The sequence below is a fragment of the Vicugna pacos genome, chromosome 1, assembly GCF_048564905.1.
Source record: "Vicugna pacos chromosome 1, VicPac4, whole genome shotgun sequence".
NCBI lineage: Eukaryota > Metazoa > Chordata > Mammalia > Artiodactyla > Camelidae > Vicugna > Vicugna pacos.
In genome coordinates this window covers 63233230-63253103 of record NC_132987.1, presented here as the reverse complement: position 1 = coordinate 63253103, position 19874 = coordinate 63233230, and the positions used below count along the sequence as shown (strand labels likewise).

Sequence of the window (19874 nt, the reverse complement as noted above, 5' to 3'; positions counted from 1 at the left end):
ATCATGTGTGACCTAACACCCACCCAAACACCCACCTCTAACTAGTTCCTGTGAGACACTCCTTCTCGGAAGACACTCCTTTACTAACAAATTAGTTAAGGCACGCCTGCATCCTTGAAAAGCCCCGCGGTTACTTTCTTATGTAGGCCAAGTAAGATCATGGGTGATACCATCACTAATATGAACTCCTTGATTTTAATGGGGACGATGGGATCATGGAGTGCCAGAGGACATGTGGTAGCACTTAACTACCAAAGACAAGGTGGACGCAGTTACTGTGGAGGGCAGCAGGGATGTACTCAGATGTAATCAGAAGTCCTTTGCCCACAGGGATGTTTGGCAATGACTAGTTAATCATGGTACCCCTAGGAATAAAATTGATGGGCAGCCTGATAAAGCATTGTCGATCTATGTAACAGAAAAAAAGTCCAAGTGTAGTAGCCAGAAACCTGAGCTGAGTCACCACAATGAGGAGTCATGACCTCTCATCCAGTTTCCAGACCAAGTAAATTCACAGACCCAGAGCCCCCTGACTGAAGGGAGCAGGTCTCAGTGAGGATGCACTCTGCAGCACAGCTCAAGTAATGCAAGTGAATCTTGCTCTAAACCTTATCCAAGGACACCCGTGGTTACTTATTAGAGTGACTATACACTGGAAAAAAGAAAATATCCAGACCTTTTGAGATTACTTAACGTTGGCCCTGAATTTATGATAATTCCTGAGGACTCAAAACAACACTGTGGCCCCTACTCAAAATGGGAGATTATGGTGGTCAGGTGATACATGGAGACATAGGTCTGATTTGCTCTGGGCCCACTTATTCTATGGATCCACCCTGTGGTATTTTCCCCAGTTACTGGATATACAATTGGAATAGACATACTTGGCAATAGACAGAATTTTCACACTGCAGTTACTATTCCAGATGTAGTATCTTTACTGGAGAAAATCTTCAATGGCCACTGGCACACAGTAGGCAGCTATTAACTTGACTAAAGCCCCTGTCTCCAAACTAGTTTGAAAAAATACTCCAGAAGTTTTTACCTGGCAGGACCAACAATACACCGTCGCAGTCTCACTTCAGTGCTATGTCATTTCTCTTTTCTCTGCCGTACTGTGGCCTGCAAAGGTACTGCCTGCTTTGTCTTTCCACAAGACCTTGTAGTGGTCCACTACACTATGTTGACTGTATCTGATGAACAGAAAGAAGCAAGGATTTTAGATGCCTTAGACATATGTGAATTAGAAGGAAAGAGTACTATTTTTAGTACTAATTCTGTATCATCATGGTCCAGTTAGGTAACAGAAATCACATCAGTAATTTGAGCAGGGAAAGTTGAACAAAAGAATCATTAACTGGTAATAAGGGATTAGCTACAAAGAAAGGATAAAAGAGAACTTGAGGGCTGAAGGACAGTATCCATGGAAAGAATAAACAGAGATGATTGCTTTGCTGCCCTGGGTCAGAGCTGGTCACAGCTAGTGGGATAAATCTGGTCAAGCAGGGAACTGTGGACTGTTTGGCAAGCAAGAATCCTTCTGTTGTATCAGCAAAACTTGTTGGTGAACAAGTGCCACTGGGTGTCCCACACCTGTGCTGCTGTCAGCTGTGCCCCGAAACAAAAGAGGAAGCACACAGGAACCAAGGGGAGCTTTGTCATGTCCCTCTAGCGCCCTCTACTGACAAAGCTGAATATTGTGCCAGTTTACGAAAGAGAAATGATTATGGCAAGCTTCCAGTTTCACAAAGCTGGTCAGTGAAGGATGGTTTGGAGTTGAAAGGCAATAAATTGATAACTGGCACAAATGGGGATTGTATGAAGTTTGCTCTGTAGGTTTATGGGAGATAAACTTTATAAAGTTAAGAAAGTTTCTTTTTAGTCTTATCTTGCTAAATTTTTTCTCCCTTCTTAATCAGGGATGTCTTCAGTTTTATGAGACAGATTTTTAAAAATACATTGAGATGATATGGTTTTCTTCTCTTTTAATATGTTAATAAAATAAAATACATTAATAGATTTGTTGATGTCAAATCATCTTTAAATTCTTGGGATAAACCCTTCTTGGTCATAATTTATTTTACTAGACTGCTAGAATTACAGATTTTTATTTTGTATTTATATATTCCATAAGTGAGATTAACCTATAGACTCACTTTTTGGTGCTTCTTTGATGTATTGTGATCAGTTATGCTAACTTGTTAGCTTGAGTTGGGAAGTTTTCCATTTTTTTATACTCTGAAACCTAAAAGTAGAAATAGAACAAAATAGATTATTATCTGTTCCTTGAAACTGGTAAATTTCAGCATAAATACTCTTGAGATATTTGGCTACTTTTTCAAATTTTTAAGTGATTATTGATGTCTTTTCTTTAAAAAATCTTTGAGTCATTTTTGGTAACTTAATCTTCCTAGAAAATAATCTACTTCATCAAAACATTCATTAAATTTCTTAGTATAAAGATGTGCTCTATAGTTTCTAACAGTTAAAATTTTTTTATTTCTGAAGTTATCTTTTTTCATCCCTTATTTTAAAAAATTTGTGTCTTCTCTCCCTTTATCTTGCTGAGACTTTCAAATAATAATAATAAATAAATAAAATGGTCACATTTTATTGGTCTTTACAAAAGTCTTTTTTGGTTTTATTGAGCAAATCTGTTTTTTCCCGTCACATTGGTTTTTGCTTTAATTTTGAGTAAGTATTTTCTTTGTGCTTATGTTGCTAATCTTTGTCTAGTTTCTTAAGTGCTGAATTCATTTACTTTAAAATTTCATTCTTTTCTTGTAACTGATATAAATCAACATTTTTCTGAGTACAGTTTGGCTATAATCTAGAGGTTTTGATAATTAATGGTTATATTGTCTTTCCTTTCCAAATAATTTGAGATTTCTTTCATTTTTCCCCAGCATTTTATCATGAATGTTTACAAATATACACAAAGTTGAAAGAATTTTACAGTGAATGCCCAAATACCTACCTTCTAGTTGTAGATTGTACCATTTACATTTTATTATTCTTGCTTTATCACATATCTATACATCCTTCCTCCACTAGTCCATCTTATCTTTTTTATGCCTTTAGAAGTAAATTGTAGACATCATGATTTTTAGTTTATAACTTGTTATGTCCTTTTTAACCCAAAAGTTATTTAAGAGGGTGTTTCTGAAATGTCCAAGTAGTTGAAGTTGGAGAGGGAAGAAAGTGGTCTGTATTCCATTGCTCACAACAATGCTTTGACGTTTACACGCTCTTACTGTCTTCCATTGTGGTTTCAGAATGTGAAATATAAGACTGATGCTTGTTGGAATTTGTAGAGCTCTTACTTGGGCTTATTATATGCTCAGGTTATATGAATATTCCATGGGTATTTGAAAAGAATGTTTTCTCTGTTAGGTACAAAGTTGTATAAGTATCTATCAGTCTAGCTGTCAAATTCTCTACCTGAGCTATTAATTTCAGAGAAGTGTGATAGTCTCCTAAGATGATTGTGGATTTGTTAATTTCTTATATTTCTAATGATTTTTGCTTTATATATTCCAAAATATGTTGTTAGAATATAAAAGTTCATAACTGTAATGTGTTCTCAATAAGGCTTGACAGTTTATCAGTTTAAAACATCCCTTTTTGTCTTATTTTTGGCTTGACTTCTACTTTGCCAAATATTAATTGCCAAACCTGGTTTCTTTTTGCTTTGATTCTATGGTTTTAGCTGTGTTTTTTATTAACAGTTCATAGTTGGATTAAAAAAAAATCTGAGGGTTTCTTTCTTTTGATAGGGGAATTTACTCCAATTTATTTATTGTGATTTTTCATTTATTTGTACTTAATTTTTCCATCTTATTTTATGTTTCCTGCTTCCTAGTTGCCTCTCTCCTTCTTACCTTTAGTGGAATTGATGGAATTTTTATTGCTCAATTTCCAGCTTTCTAGTGCAAACTCCAGTTATTAGCATACCACGTTCCTGGTTTTGTAATATCTACATACCACCTGTGTTATTATCATTTTCTAATTAGTTACTTATCTAAACAACTATATCAATTTATTTTCAGTCAAGATTATTATATCATTACTATAAAAGGAAAGCCAGTATCATTTACCATAAATAGAAATTAATGTAAATAGAAGTGCAACAAATAGCAGATGATACGACTACATTTTAGCCAGCTCCTCTTGCCTGCCTGGAGCCTGTTCTTTCACTTTTTTTTTTTTTTTTTGAAGTACAGTTGATTTACAATGTTCTGTCAGTTTCTTGTGTACACGCATAGTGATTCACTTATACATATATATATTCTTTTTCATTACAGGTTATTACAAGCTATTGAATATAGTTCCCTGTGCTATACAGTAGGACCTTGTTGTTTGTTCTCTTTTTGATTAAAAAAGTGTTAAGAGTTAGAAAGATGTTAAAGACATGATTGCATCAAACTGACAGAATCATGGGTTGTGAGTGATGTTTTTATAAAAATTCCGTGTTTGTGTACCACCTGAAGCTCCTCTTTATGTCTCATTCTTGAGGTACATGCTCTAGGAGTTTGTTATACATTCTATCCTTGCAGTGGTAATCCTTAAAAATTTAACATATATTTAAACTTTGTTCCTTCTCTTAGTCTAATCAGTTATATCTTCTTGCCTTTATTGAGGCAAAGCTTTTACTTACTTCTTCTCTTTGTCTCCTACATCCCATGTTGAAATCATTCATTATATATTTCTATTTAATTGATGAGGGAACTGAGGCTTGGGGAATTTAAGCAAACTTGTTCAAGTGACAAAGTTCGGAGTTGAACCTAGGCAATCTGCCTTCAGAGCCTGTGTTCCTTCCACTAGATGATGCTGCCTAATTTGGAATTTTGTTCCAGATTATGATTTATTATTAAAAAGTTATGATATATAGGGTAAATACACATTTTACTATTTCTTATACATCTGACTTCATTTCATCCTTGAGTAACTCTTTCAAAAAGATTAGATACATTCTCTTTCCCTCACATTTGAATGCAAGGCTAGCTAGGAATAGAATCTTAGATTCACATTTATTGCCTTTTAGAATTTTGAAGACATTGTACCCTTCTCGACTAGTCTTTAGTGTTGTCAGTCAAAGACTGTCTGTTGCCATTCCTTATCCTTCACAATTTTCTACTCACCCCGTATTCCTTTCCTCTTCACTGCAACTTCCCTTATCCAGACATGTGGAAAGATCTTTCCCCCATTTTTAAATTGAGTAATAACATACATGCAGTATGTTGTAAAGTACACAGATATTAAGTATACAGTTTGATGACTGTTCATGTCTAAACACCCCTGTAACCACCAGACAGAGACATACAGCACACTTACAGCATCACAGACGTCTCCCTTATGCCCCATTCCCAATCAATAAACCAAGCCAATAAACCTCATCCAGTGATGGGTGAAGTAACCATCATTCTGACTTTTATCACTATAGAAAAGTTGTGCTTGTTCTTGAAACTTATATAAATGATTTCATGTAGTATATACTTTTTTTGCATCTGGTGGAAGCCATATTTTATTGTTCTTTCCAAATAGAAACTGGAGGAGAAGCTAGAGTTCTGGATGGAGAAATTTGATAAGGACACAGAGATGAAACAGAATGAACTAAATGCTCTCAAAGCTGCTAAGGCCAGTGACTTAGCTCACCTTCAAGAACTTGCAAAGACGGTAAGGGAGCAGAGTCTCAACAGTGTAGGCTGAGAGCACTCAGGTGTGGGCAGTAGCTAAGCAGCAGTAGCTGGGTAATGCTAGTTTTGGTTACAGACTGGAGGTGTGCTTGCAAACGGCTGGGATTCTTTTTTGATGATGATGTCATCAATAATGGGGACAATAACAGCAGCAGCTGACACATCATAATGCTTAATATCCCAGGTACTCTTCTAGTATTTTACTTTTTTTTTCTTTACTTTTTTGGGGGGGAGGGTAAGGTAATTATGTTTGTTTGTTTGTTTGTTTACCATTTATTTATTTAATGGAGGTACTGGGGACTGAACTTCGTGTATGCTAGGCACTTGCTCTACCGCTGAGATATACCCTCCCCCTAGTATTTTACACATATAACTTATTTAACCCTCCCAAGAACCCCCTGAGCGAGATTCTATTTTTATTTCTACTTTGATCTCTGAAGACAATTATAAATGATGATTTACAAAAAGCTTCTGATTATGGTTTCATCATTGAATAAATGGAGAACTGCTTGAATTTCTCTTTCAAAAGATGACTATTTGTAAGTGTACATTCTATTATAGTTTTTTAAAATTACACTATTTGAGGTCATTAATCACATCAAATTAGTATTTCATTTTTATTAAAGATTTTAAAGCAAGTTTAACTTACTCAAACTGAAAAATATTAGGGGAACAATTATAAAGTTAATATGTGAATATTGACAATATAGGAATCCAGTAAGTTTTTTCTTTGGTTTATCTTTAGATCTGGCATGCATCATTTCAAAATTTTACATTAAAAATGCAGGGCTTGTTGGGCCACAGCTTACCCAAGAGTCCTGTAACATATGATTAATGTCTACTTTTGCAGCTAAGGGAATATGAACAGGTCATCATTGAAGATCGTATAGAAAAGGAGAACACCAGGAAGCAGATACAACAGGATGACTTGGAATTAAAGAGCGCCATAAAGGTAAAAAACCTCAATTGGCATCCTGGAGCCTTTTCAATTCTGTAGTTGGCCAAACACCGAGAAGTGTAAAGCATCTCTCGTTTATTATCAAACTCGGAACAGGAGATCTGTGAGGAAGCATGGCCTTTTGTTATTATTGGAGTTTGCCAATGCAGTCTGTGGTGCAGAAGGATAGTTAAGAGAAAAGGACATGCCTCTGATTTTTAATCTGGGGAAGAAGAGCTGGTTAGCAGTGACAGCAAAACCTAGAACTTGTGCCCAGCGGGTCAAACTTATGAATACTATTTCTAACCAAAACAGCTGTTAAAGTAATTATTTTTAATATCATACTGCTTCTTAAAATCCTATTTATAAGTTAGCCCATGCCACCTGCAAGGTTCTGATAAGATCTGTTTTTAAAAAACATGAAGGGGATAAGTAGAAGTTCAGAAAAAAGGAGGTTTAAGTTTTATATGAACTTGTGTATATTAGTGATGATGAAACTGGCAGGTCAGATTCTGTTTGGTAGGAAGTATTTTCAAGCAAAAATAGCATCTGCTGAACTAGAACTATGGTTTTGAGGATTGCTCTTCTCTCTGAAAGAGTATCTGTTGAGACTCTATGGTGTGCAGACTGTGGTTTGGGATGTACACCAGGGGCAGATTATGAAAGTAGGCTTTAAAGTACATTTAGGACCAGGTTTTCAGACCCAAACTTGATCTTTCCATTAGGAGAGTCAGATGTATAGTTAGCAAGTATTTACTGAGCTTCTATGATATTTTCTATTTGTCAGAATTCCTTATTTAGAGGAAAACTGTAAGTAGTAGCTAAAGGCCATTTTTGTTTTCCTTTTACTAGTGGATTTGCTCTGAGTCTTGGGGCTTAGTCTGAATTTAAAGTAGCCCAGACTGTATTCAGAACAGTTGTGTCTAATGGCTAACACATTCAAGGGAGCTATCTAAATCCCTTTTGAAAGTAAGAGGAATCTGGATCCTTTAATCAATTATTAAAGACATGAAATGCACCAGGAAGTCTATTGAACTCACCTAGATTATCTGCGCATTTTTACTTGAGTGTTTGTGGCTCAGGTAACTAGCATCCCTTTTAGATCAAATGGTTGGTAGATGTGGGGAACGTGGGTGTTCAGAAAGTACAAGGGAGTCAGGTTTCTAAGTGCAAAGGAAAGATAGGCCTAATCAATCAGATTACTTTTATTTTTACTCCTTGAGAACTTTACTCTCAAGTACATGACTTAAGCTCTGGGTCCTGCACAAGGAGGGTGGGGGGGCAATGCTCTAGGGATGGCACACTCGGCCACCTCCACGTCACAGAGACCCTTCTTCACAGAAGTTAGTTTATGAAAGGACGATCCCCTTGCATAGAAAGAATGCAGCGTGTCAGGCATACTATAAATTGTACTCAATTCCCTGTTCTCTTCCAGCTCCAGGCCTGGTGGCGAGGCACTGTGGTGCGGAGAGAAATCGGTAGTTTCAGAATGCCCAAGAAGGACAAAGATGACAGCAAAGAGTCAAAAGGTAAAGGTAAAGGCAAAGACAAGGACAAGAGGAGACGCAAGAAGTGACCAAGTTATCTTCTGTCTTTTCTGCTGGTGTTCTGGAGACTCAGGAGGACCTGAAAGGAGTAAGAAATATCTTTTACCATCACAGATAACTCATCTACAGGTTGTTTCTTATTTGGACATTCCCAGGTGAGGCCTGGTTATTTCACTTTGCCTGTTATATTAGATTCAAACCCCAAATTAGTATTATACCATGGATTCAGGGCTTCTTCATAATTTGGAAAAGTTTTGCTGAGTAGTATTTCTAGGAGCCTTGTGAATATTCTTCTTGCTCTTTCTCACCAGAAAAACAGTACATGGTCTTAGTTATAGTGATGTATTAAACTTCAGTAAATTCCTGTAATGTCTGATTTTATTCAGCTTGCCTATAGTGAAAACTGACACTTAGGAGCAAAGGGTGTCATAAGTGACATTCTTATCAGCAGAAATGTAGAGTTCAGTAGGAACTACAAGATGACATTTATTAAATGTCCAGTATAATACATACACAGTAAAGTTTTAATTAAGGTTGGTTCCTGCCTGCTGTTTGGATTTATTATCACTTCAGTGTTTTTATGGGGAGAGGGTGTGGCATCTTATTCATGTCTTAGTATCAGCCACTTCAGCTCCTCTTCTGGGAAACAGGCCGGGATGTAAATTATAAATACAAGACAGAAATGAGATATTAGGATATAGAACCTACGCATAGGACAGATGGGGGCACAGGTCCATGGGAAGACTAGTTTGGACGTATTTTTGATAAATGAGATACTAGGGTGTACACCTGCTCTCCCTGCTCAATAGCGCTCACCTTATGGGGTACGACGACTAAAAGAGATAAAGCAGGCGAAAATACCTAACTCGTGCCTGGCACATAAAGCTGTCATTCTTCCTCTTCCCCTAAAAAAGAATGGGCCCCTGGGTCATTCTTGCCTTGATTAGTCAGGATACAATGTCTTGGGATGCTGAAGTTTTCCCTATAGCACAGTTGGTAATTTCTGAGAGAAACGTTGTTCAAATGTGTCACATATATTTCAAAATTAAGCCTTATATGTAACTCCAAATACAGGTCAATTCTGATACCTGCACTTCCCCAAAAAAGTACATTTTAATCTCAAGGGACTATTATGAGGACCCAGTTTCTACTGAGTTCCTTCAGGAGATCTACCTTTTCATTTTCACCAAGGAAACCATGTTTAGGTATGAACATTTTCAAATCAGCCTTTATTTCATGCTACTGAAGTGCTGGCTTTTATTTTAATGTCAATGTGTAAGGTTGCATACAGGCAATTTAAAATAGCATACATGATATGGACATATTTATTCTTAGAATTTATGCATTATATGTACAGACATACACATATAGGACAATGCTTTACAAAATCTTAACTAATTACATGTTTACAACATTTTCAGAAATAAAAGGAAATCTGCTGTAAACCATCTTACTGCAATATGTATATAAAGGTTCTAAATATCCATGTTTTCCTTCATTTCTATAACCATTTAAGCACTTAGTTTTAAAAAATTCATCATACTTATCAGCGTAGTCACACATCATTAGTCACTGCTGAGCTGTTACCAAGTAAGAGCAATCAGACTCCTTGATTAGCTGGAAGGCTGCATTTTCAAAAGCTATTAGGAAAGTCGCCTACTACAACTAACTGTCCTACTCTACTCGAGCTGAATACAAAGGCCCCTCCTCCCCTGAGCTGTTGCCAGAGAAAGCTGGTCTGGAGTGCTAAACAAGATGAGTTAGGAAGCCCAAAAACCTGCTGACTTAAAATCTCCCCTAGTGGGCGGGTACTTAGCCTTTTCTTCGTTCATACTTCAGCTCTGGGAAGCTCGCTGCTTCCGTGGGAAGCTCATAAATGGTCAGGTGGAACTGTCACAAAGTCATTTTCGTCTTATGCTGCAGTCTAGCAAGGCTAAATGTTAAATTTTCTTTCCAGTTTGAAAAAAAAGGTACACACAAAACACTGAATACAAACATTTTCCAACAAAACCATCACAACTTGTTTTTGCATCTTGAAATAGAAAAGACATTCATTATACTTGATTATTTTTCTTTCATTATCAACCAAAACTGTACACAAATATTTTCTAACAATTCAAATATAAATTTGAATTAGTTTGATAAAAATATATGAATAAGGTTTCATGCTATGTATAAAATTTGAAATAAGCTGAAATTTCCACTTATTCCTACGGGAAAATTAGTTCCGAATGTTGCATTATATATGTTGACTGGGATTATTCCTTGCATGACATGTGACAAACAGTTCTGTCTTTTGCTAGGTTTCATTTCAAATTGCTCTCTGTATAATCTAGAGATTGTACTGAGGTTTAATGCTGAATTGAAGTAAAAATACCTATAGTTTAAAAATATAAACAGCTAAATTCTAAACAAGTCATATGATTAGTGGGTCTGTTTGGAACTGTAAATATGATGAGATCTGGCTCCAGGCACTTAAAACATGTTTTACTTTTGCTCTATGAGGACCCTGAAGGATTGGGCTTTGAGCACAGATGTTTTGTGTTACATAATTTTAAACGTGATATCGAAGAGAAAACATTATGCTCAAATGCATGCACTGGTAAAGAAAATCCAGAACAGTTAACAACAGGGAAAAAACCTAGATAACTAGTACATTCACTTACTCTATTTGGTTTACAAAGGCAGTGAATATGAAAAGATAACACTGACAACTGAAAAAGGCTCAAAATATGAGGGGAAGACAGACCCAAGTGGCTTAGACTTGAATGAAGGCTTCTGGCTTTGTGTTGCCTGAGCCCTTGGGCCCTTTTACTCTACCCGCAACTGAGTAACTAAGCAGGGAGTAACTAGTGGGGGAGCCAGACGGTTAGGTGAAAAGACAGTGAGCTGTTTTTAAGATGTCACAGGTGCTTTAATTTAGCCACAGAAATTGGCAGTTACCTGAAAGAAATATAAGAAACGTGGCCTCTCCTTTCTTTTCATCATCTTCCATAAGCTGGGGAGCTGGAAGTTTATCTGCTGTGACTGGAAGGTGTTCAGGGTCCAGGTATCCCGGGAGCAGCATGGGGCTGGGGGTGTGTGTGTGTGGAGGGGGCACTCAATGAAGTCTATGCACAGGATGTGGACCAAAACATGCCACCAGCCTGAAGACCTGGAACCTGTGTGTAGAGTGCTTGTTTCTAATGTTTAGATAATAGTAGGATGATACACAGAACCATACTCTCAAGTGGTGGTGGACCGGAACTGGGAGGAGGCCTCGGACACTGGCCTTAAATACAACAGCATCTGTTTCGTTGTTTCACTATGCAAAATCTAGAGCTTCTACATTACTTTTGTTTTGCCTTGGACAAAACAGTCCAAGTAGTCAAAATATAGCTTTTGATTTTAAATGTGGCTGAAAAACATAGTGGAGTCATTACTCCCCTAAATCATACACATGTCTAGCATGGAACTACATGAAACACCTGGAATGTTTGCTGAAATGCAGATAACCAGGCCTCACTCTAGACCTGAGTCACAATCTGTATTTTAACAGATGCTCCAGGAGGTTCTAATGAATAACCACGTTTAGAAACGAGTGGACTCCAGAGGTCTTGGAAACAGGTAAAGAAAGATAACAGCAATGTCTGTGCCTTCAAGAGAGCCAAATATTCTTCTGAGAAGATCTTTTGTATGTGGAAAGGCCTACTCTCTAGGAAAGCACAGCCAGTTTAGGTTTCAGTGTTGGGTTCTCAGTAATGACAGAAATAAGTTTCATTTGTGAAAACAAACTGTGTCTTCATAAACAATTCAATGCAAATGGATACAACCTCCCCTAAAATGGAGAAATGAAGAAAAATATTCCTGTTAGGAATCATGGAAACAGTCCCTTTTAAGAACACATAAGCACTTTGTTAAGCAGATGGCTGGCAGCAGCAGTCGTGTTGTCCTGTTCCGTTTTGGCCAGGCCAACGCCCAAGGTGCAGGGAGTCCTTACACAGCAGATAACTGGTGCTGCTGCTGCTTGGGTGGGGCAAGTTCCAGGAGAGCCTGGACCGTCACGGCAACCTGGCTCAAACCTTTCTCTTCTAAAATGTGGAGAGGCAAACATAATTGCTCCTGAAATGGGACAACGTAACATAAAAACAAACAAAAGAGAAAAGAGGATGAACATCACAGAACTGAAAAGAAAAATAAGCATCTCTTCTTTCCCTCATAATAAGCTAAGATATGAAAAGTGAGTACCTGGGAAACTGATCTCTGTTAATATGAGTTACACAGAGATGGTATCTGACACTGTCACTTTATTAATATAACTAAAAGTACATACAGATCATTTTGAAAACGAAAATGGACAAGTTACATACACTTACACATGAAAACAGAGGATAAACAGAATACTATGGAGTGAAAGCAACATCCCTTATCCCTGATAAATAAAAGAGCAATGCAGATCAGTAAAATGAGGCAGGAGAAAATAGAAAAATAGTTCCAAGTTACCAGATAGCGCAAGCCTGAAGATACAACACTGTAGGAGAAAGGCTTTGGAAATTACAATCCATAGGAATGCAAGACAGTTTCATGCCGTAACTCAAACTGCCTAAGAGAGGGATGCCTACTGTTGCAACAGTCCTGTGAAAATCAGGGTTCTCACATCAGGCAGGATCACAGGAAGAAAGTGAAGTGTATCCTTGAGATTCAGATGTATTTGAGAAACTTTCCCCTACTTTGGGTAATTCATGGAAGGATCAGTTTGAATTAGTTAAAATCTGAATTACAGAATTAAAAAAAATTGTATCTGAAAAAGTATTTCATATTTTGGCATTCAATGGATTAATTATGCCAGGGAACTATGAGCTTCGTCAGGAACAGCTTAATTAACATTTATTTGCAAAGTGTTCATGTTTGCTTAAGAAAGTTAAATTACTTCTATCTTATCTTATTAATATGTTTGGTTAATCCTTTCTTATAAGAGAAAAAGGCCTATCATAAGAATAACACCTATCATTGATTAGATGAAAGAAAAAAGACTGCTCTCAAAGGAATGAAAGTGGAATTCTGATTCCACTAAAAAAGGCTATACATATTTATTAAAGAAGATTCATGGGCACTTAATATATTATTAGGAAGATTTACAAAATCAGTTGCAATAAAAAATGTAACAAATGTTTATTATGGGCAGTTATTGGTACTTGTGCTTCTTATTTTCTTTTTATTTAATACTTACCTTGATAAAATACAATCTCTTGATCTTATAAAACTAGCAACTTTTGTATAAATCTTTTGAGTACAACTGTAAGTAAAGATTAACTATACTTAAGATGAACCTTCAGGGCGTTTTGCTCTGGGGGAAGACATTTATTTCCTCCAAGGCCGACTCCTTGATCTCCATTCTCAGGGGTGCCCTGTGACCTGTGCATCCGTAACTTAGACATTCCCTCCGAAGCTTAGCTTTCCGAATGCACTTCTACCTTCCAGCTGGCTTAGAGGGAACTCTGTTCTGAAGAGAATGCACCATTACTCCTCCAAAGCCACACATGACACCATGTGTTTTTTCATCAGCTTGTTTTTTTAAAGAGACAAAACTCCACAAAACTGAATGATCTCTGACTCAGAGACATCCTAAAAACAAAACAAGCCAAAACCCACCAAACTCCAGAAGGCACTATGACTGCATAAAACTGAAGTTTTCAACACAGTGTTCAATGTTTCAGCATTAACAGTAAACAGTTTTTAATGTGTTAAGTAATTATCCCATTTAATATGAAGGAAAACCAAAGCAATCAGATCCTCAGGCTGACTTCTACAGCACGATGTTATGTTCCTTAAAATCTCTCTTCGTACTTGAATTCAGTCATCCAATTTAGTTAGCAGAGTTCAGAAGATGTCTGAATGTTCAGAAATACTATTTATAAGAACTAGAATCTGAATGCAGTTATAAAGTAGTTTCAAGCATCAAGGCTAGCCGTTATTACACTAAGCATTCTGAAAGAGACTATCGTTGCCTTGGGTACAGAATAGAGATTGCTGCCTAATGCTTTACCTGTTACCGTTCAGAAAAGATTCTCAACAGCCTATTAAATACAAGTTCACCTATTAAGATGGTTCAAATATATCGGAAATTACATAAATTCCAATTTTAAATTCTTAATAGGAATCAGAAGTAAAGTTCAGTTAAAGATGACAAACATAATTAAGTGTGCAGACAGGGGCCCACCTGAAAGGTCAACTCTAGATAACTTGCTTGTGTACTGTTTTCAATATACACAATGGACTCAGAACAGCAATCTAGGGAACATATGTGATGTCTGGACTGAAGATTCTGATCAAATTAAAATTATGATGATGAGATGGCCAGTACCGTCCAGATGTCCAGACAGCAAATGCTGAGGTGGACTTGTGCCCATCAATAAAGGGAGATTTCAGGACTTCAGGGCACAGCTTGGTGCAGAGATCTAAGTGACCAGGTGCCCAAACCAGAAAAGGTACAACTGTTTCCCTTATGAACAGCTGTGAAAAGTTCAGCAACTCAGAATTGTAATACTTCTCACAATTTCAACACTTAAGTTGTATTTAGGTATGGAAAAATGGACAGATGGAAATTTTATTATGCCGTTTGGAGATAAAGTTCCAAATCAAATTCTAACAATAGGCTCATGACTGTATTGGTAGAAACGCTCGGCATTTATGATAAGAGAAACAAGGCCACAGGCCAGGAGAATGGATGAATGAGCAGGAGAAAATATGCTGGTCTTTTACTCTTTGTTAGCAATCATAAATGCTTACTAATGTGATAAGCTTCTCATCTGGACACATGAGAAAAGGATTGATCTACTTTACTGGTTAGCTCTTTGATGGCCAGGAAAAAAAAAAGCAAATATGTAAATATTTTTGCATGAGAAACAAACCTCCTTCACCAAACACAGGAATGAGGTGGAAAATCACTGGAATGCAGTCTTTCAGCTAGAGGGGGAAGATCCAGTAATAAAGCATACAGAGAGTTAACATTAAAGTACAATAAAATGCCACAAAACCCAAAAGCTGGATAGATAAAGAGACAAAACTGGATTCTTCTGAATGTGCCCCAAGAGAAAGTAGTGTTTCAACAGTTCTTTTAACGCTGAGGTTTAGCTGAAGGATGTCAGAAGGGGAACAAAGACTGTCCTGTCCAAAGTGTGAGCAGGAAAGGAAAACAGAAAAACAAAGTCAGTGGATCAGAAATACAGATTTGAGTATAGAATTCAATATGATCATTTCAATCATATTCATAGAAATATATACTGTAACATTTTTTATTACGATGAATGAACATAAAATGCTCAAAAACAAAACCACAAAGAATCTTCTATGTGCTAAACTTGATTTTACTACTGAATAGCAGATTAAAATTGGCTTGTTGGTGACTTAGTATGAACATTCAGAGGTGGATGCTGGCTTAGGGTTGCGTGAAGCCTGAGAGTTGAGAGTGCATGACACAACCTCTTTCTCAGTTCATTCTTCTCTATTATCAAAAAAAGAATAGGCCAAAATAAAATGAAAGTGAAAAAAAACCAAAAACAAAACCCAACAAACAATAGGCCAGAAGGCAAGGACAAACCTGGAGGTGGGCTGAGGAGAGAGAAGTTTTCAGAAAAAGCCAGGTAAATCATGAAAGTTCACAGAATGAAAAAAGCATAATAATCAGGGGAAATTTATTACCTGGAAGTCAGGTGTACTGAATAATTTGGTAATCCTCTAAAAATCAAGTCAAGCCCATCTTAACCAAGTCAAGTTTACTAATTGTGAAAAATGAATCTAGAATTATAAGGGACCTTATTAAAGATCATCCAAACCCTCCAGTTCACAGATTAAGAAATTAAATAAAAGCATTACTGGACTTGATAACAGGAAATATTCTTTCACACATAACATATAATAGCTCTAGGATATAAGATTTTAGACTCAAACAGAAATTTTTATCACCCATTATAGTTTTTGAATGTAACATATATTTAAAAAAGCAGAATAATAAAGAGAATACCCATATGCCCAACTTCACTGGAGATTTTTAAAAGTCACTTTATTCTTTAATGTTTTATTCATAATGTAACTTGTAAACATTTTGTAAGTTATACTGAGAAGGAAAATTGTTCACCTTTATACATATTCTCTGTACGTAGACTCTGACAAATCCTTCAATACTAAGTTTTATGATACCCATTTTCCAAAGTGATCATTATTATATACTTGATTTTCTTTACAAGTCAAACAGAGCAAGCGGGGATGTTTAAAGGATTCTTTTTTCCTTCCTAAGGCAGAAGGACCCGATAATGCTAGTTTAAACCTGTGAGTTTGTATTTATTCAGTTTCTCACTTTGTTTTAGGCAAATGACTAATTGTTTTACCAGAAGGAGCACCGTAAGAGGAACCCTCCTAAAAGTGGTAGTGGTGGTGGTGGTAGAAACTCGGGTGGAAAGGAGAAGTGGAGAAGGAGGAGGTGGCCTATGTGGAATGTGCATTTCCTCTTTCTAGGTGGGGAGAGGGAGACGTGGGGAGGATGTGTCAAAAGCTCTAGTCTAACCACCCTGGAAAAATATTCAGTCTTGTAAAATTGTATTTTTTCTATCTCCTGCCTTCAAATAAATACTATTAACCATTGCTTGGGAAATGGTGGACTAAATGCATGCTTTAAAAGCCACACTGTATTTGATTTTGCTGACTGATGGCAGGTACATTCTGAAAGAATTTCAGTGTATGGACTTTATTTGTTACTGTATTATTTTTAACTATTTTTTTTTTATTTTGGGGGAAGAAGTAATTAGGTTTATTTATTTTTAGAGGAGGTCCTGGGGATCAAACCCAGGATCTTGTGCACGCTAAGCATGCACTCTACCACTTGGGCTATACTCTCCCCTTCAGTGTATGCACTTTAAATCTGAGACATATGACTGTTCTGTAAAGCCCAGAGTACACATATAATGACTGTGAACAGTCCTTTAACAGGTTTGACATAGGCTAAGTGTGTCAGCAGGCCTTGCTGTGTGGGGCTGCTTTCAGCACTCTTCTCTCTAGGCATGCAGTGCCTCCTTTTAATCACTCATATCTTTTCTCATATCCTCTCTAGGCATGCAGTGCCTCTTTTTAATCACTTATATCTTTTCTCCCATTCCCTGCATCAATCCACAGCACATTCTCTTGTTCAAAGACACTGTGCTATGGACCTGGGGCAGGTTCTAGCACGCTTGTGTAGTGTGATGGTCAGGTAGGAACATCTTCAGTAGGCAGAGGGAAACACTGAATGTTAAAGTGTACATATGAATATTAGAACCTGCTTGTTAATAGGGAGAAATGCATGCTGTTTGTTTAGAAACCTTATAAATGCTCTTAATATGTTTAAAAATGGTTTGTTCTAAAAGAGATGAGGAGCCTTTAGAAAACAATATACGAAAATGACAAATTTTCCTTGAATTTGTCCACAGGAACAAAAAAGATCCTTGCTAACTACCACTAAATTTAAATTTAAGTTCTTTTGTAACTCAGCTCAAAAAAAAATTCAATAGAAAAAAGGAAAAATAAATAGTAGAATCAAAATCTACTTAATAAAAGGAGAAAAAATGCTCATGGGAATTCACACTGGCTAATACAGCTGCTCTGTGGATCTGGGCTCTCTTCCACTTTGTGAAAGAGCTGAAAGTTTCGGAAAGGTGCTCATTGGGTAAGTGATGCTGTAACCTTCTCAAATCATGTTAGTGAAAGAGAGGAATGGTTAACTGGGTAAAATGAGTTATTGTCGTGAAAGCCCTTGGACAAGGGCTTAACTTTGACAGAAACAATGGCACTGTTGAGTCCTGGGACCAACACTGAGTTTGTGATAGCTAATAAGAAGGTGACAGAAAAGTCATGTTTTTCTCCTTGAAGGTTGGACAAAGTATGGTGACAAGAGCTGTAATGGCTGTGGTTAACGAAAAAAGTATCAAAATGCACCATTTTTTGTTTATTTTTTTAAATTTATCTATATATCATGTGATTATACATAATATTTTTAAAGAGTTCCACGCTTAACATAATTGTTTTTTCAAGGGTAACTGAGCAAAAAGGGAATCAAGTTCATGTTGCTTATCACATCTATAAACAAAGTTTAACTGTTTGTACTATTAAAGGGCAATAAAGCTATCACTGAGGAACCTGGAGGCAATAAATATCAAGAGCAAGACAAGTGCCTAGAAATGGTTTCTTATGTGTTAGATTCCAAAGAGTTTAGTGGATAAACTTGTTAAATCTGAATAAAGTCCATAATTGAGTCAACAGCATTGTCTAGGTATTTGTTAGTTTGGATAACATACTATGTTTATGTTAAATATTAACAGTCCAGGAACCTAGGTGAAGCGTACACAGTATCTCTCTGTACAATTTTTGCAAAATTTCTCAAAGTCTAAAATTATTTCAAAATAAACATTTTTAAAAAGTATTAAAGCAAGTGTTAAAAAAACTGAAGCAATGGAAGTCTTGGTTTGAGATGCGCTATTGTGAAGCATAGATTCTGTAAGTGTATGAAGTTGTACACAAGGTCAAACAGCAAGTGGGGATGTTTAGGAAAATACTAGAATAACTATTTTTGATTACTTAGCACTAATTACTTATTACAATATCTTTAAATTCGTATGTGTATGATTTCTTTGCTTGGTCCTTGGAAATAAGGAAAACTGCTCAAAACAATACTGATTGACTCTAGTAACACAAAATCATATTAGTAATTATCAACTTAGTTCAGGGCCAGTCCTATAAGATTTTAAATACCTGCATTTCTAAAAGATTTTAGGAAAATAATGCCCAAATTTATTTAGCCACATGAAAAATGTAAATTTGTTACCTGAGGTACACCAATTTTTCTGCAAGCTTCTAGGAAATTCTCCACATTTCGTCTGCATTTTGCCATTGTTAATTTAGGCTGCAAAGGAAAGAATATGTGGTGTTACTAGCAAAGTTTTAAAAAATCTTCTAACTAAAAATACTCTTGCCAACTGCTTCATAAACGCAATCAATGCTCTAGACCAGAGGGTCAGCAAACTTTTTCTTAAAGGAGCAGTTAGTTAATAAGTATGTTAGCCTTCAGGGCCATATGATCTTTTGCAATTATACAAATCTCCTTAGAGCTTGAAGGAACCACAGACAATATATAAACAAATCAGAGTGACTGTGTTCTAATAAAACTTTATTTACAAAAATAGGGACTGGCTTGTAGATCAGTTTGCTACCACCTACTTTAGATACATGGCTTTGATTTTTTTAAGACAAGTGCTAAAAAAGAAATTTTAGGAGAATGGTTAATTTTTTTAAAATTTAAATTTACATTTTAAAACAATATACACTGAAGAAAATTTGGAGGAATAACAAGAAAACCAATTACCCACAACTCAGTCATTCATATATTATCATAGTTAACACTTTATTTTTTTCTGTTTTTTAAAGAAGTAATAATAATAATACAATAGCCTTTGCTCATAAATATGCTACAAATGCATGTCTCTATGCAATAGTAATATTTAATATTTTAAAACATTTTTATTTTAAAAGATTGGATTAAGGAACCCATTTTCTAAAGGGTGAAAATTTTCCATAGGAAATTTCCCTTATCACTAACTAGTAAGCTTGTTTTTCTGAAAAGCTTTCTAGTGACTAGAAACACAGAGTTATATCACATAACCTAAAGCTGTGATAAAATTTTTTGTCAAG

General features: G+C 36.2%; 2 protein-coding genes across 11 annotated transcripts in view; one reads left to right on the top strand and one right to left on the bottom strand.

Annotated features, from left to right (window-relative positions):
* The window catches only part of DRC9 (dynein regulatory complex subunit 9), a 32440-nt gene extending 23896 nt beyond the window's left edge, over positions 1-8544 (top strand). For 3 of the 5 annotated variants that reach the window (XM_072963830.1, XM_072963836.1, XM_031683585.2), the window contains exons 9-11: positions 5545-5676; positions 6547-6648; positions 8069-8544. In XM_072963830.1, coding sequence (XP_072819931.1) covers positions 5545-5676; positions 6547-6648; positions 8069-8209 — 375 coding nt within the window. In that variant the 3' untranslated portion in view covers positions 8210-8544. Of the gene's footprint in view, positions 1-1130; positions 1226-5544; positions 5677-6546; positions 6649-8068 lie in introns of those variants that run through there. The other 2 variants (XM_072963850.1, XM_072963859.1) reach the window with 2 other exon arrangements.
* Positions 8545-9380: 836 nt separating this feature from the next.
* The window catches only part of LRCH3 (leucine rich repeats and calponin homology domain containing 3), a 110466-nt gene continuing 99972 nt past the window's right edge, over positions 9381-19874 (bottom strand). For 5 of the 6 annotated variants that reach the window (XM_006200903.4, XM_072963796.1, XM_015236528.3 and 2 more), the window contains 2 exons: positions 19012-19089; positions 9381-12281 (listed from right to left, as the gene is read on the bottom strand). In XM_006200903.4, the coding sequence (XP_006200965.1) occupies positions 12156-12281; positions 19012-19089 (204 nt within the window). In that variant the 3' untranslated portion in view covers positions 9381-12155. Of the gene's footprint in view, positions 12282-14832; positions 15327-19011; positions 19090-19874 lie in introns of those variants that run through there. The other variant, XM_015236521.3, reaches the window with a different exon arrangement.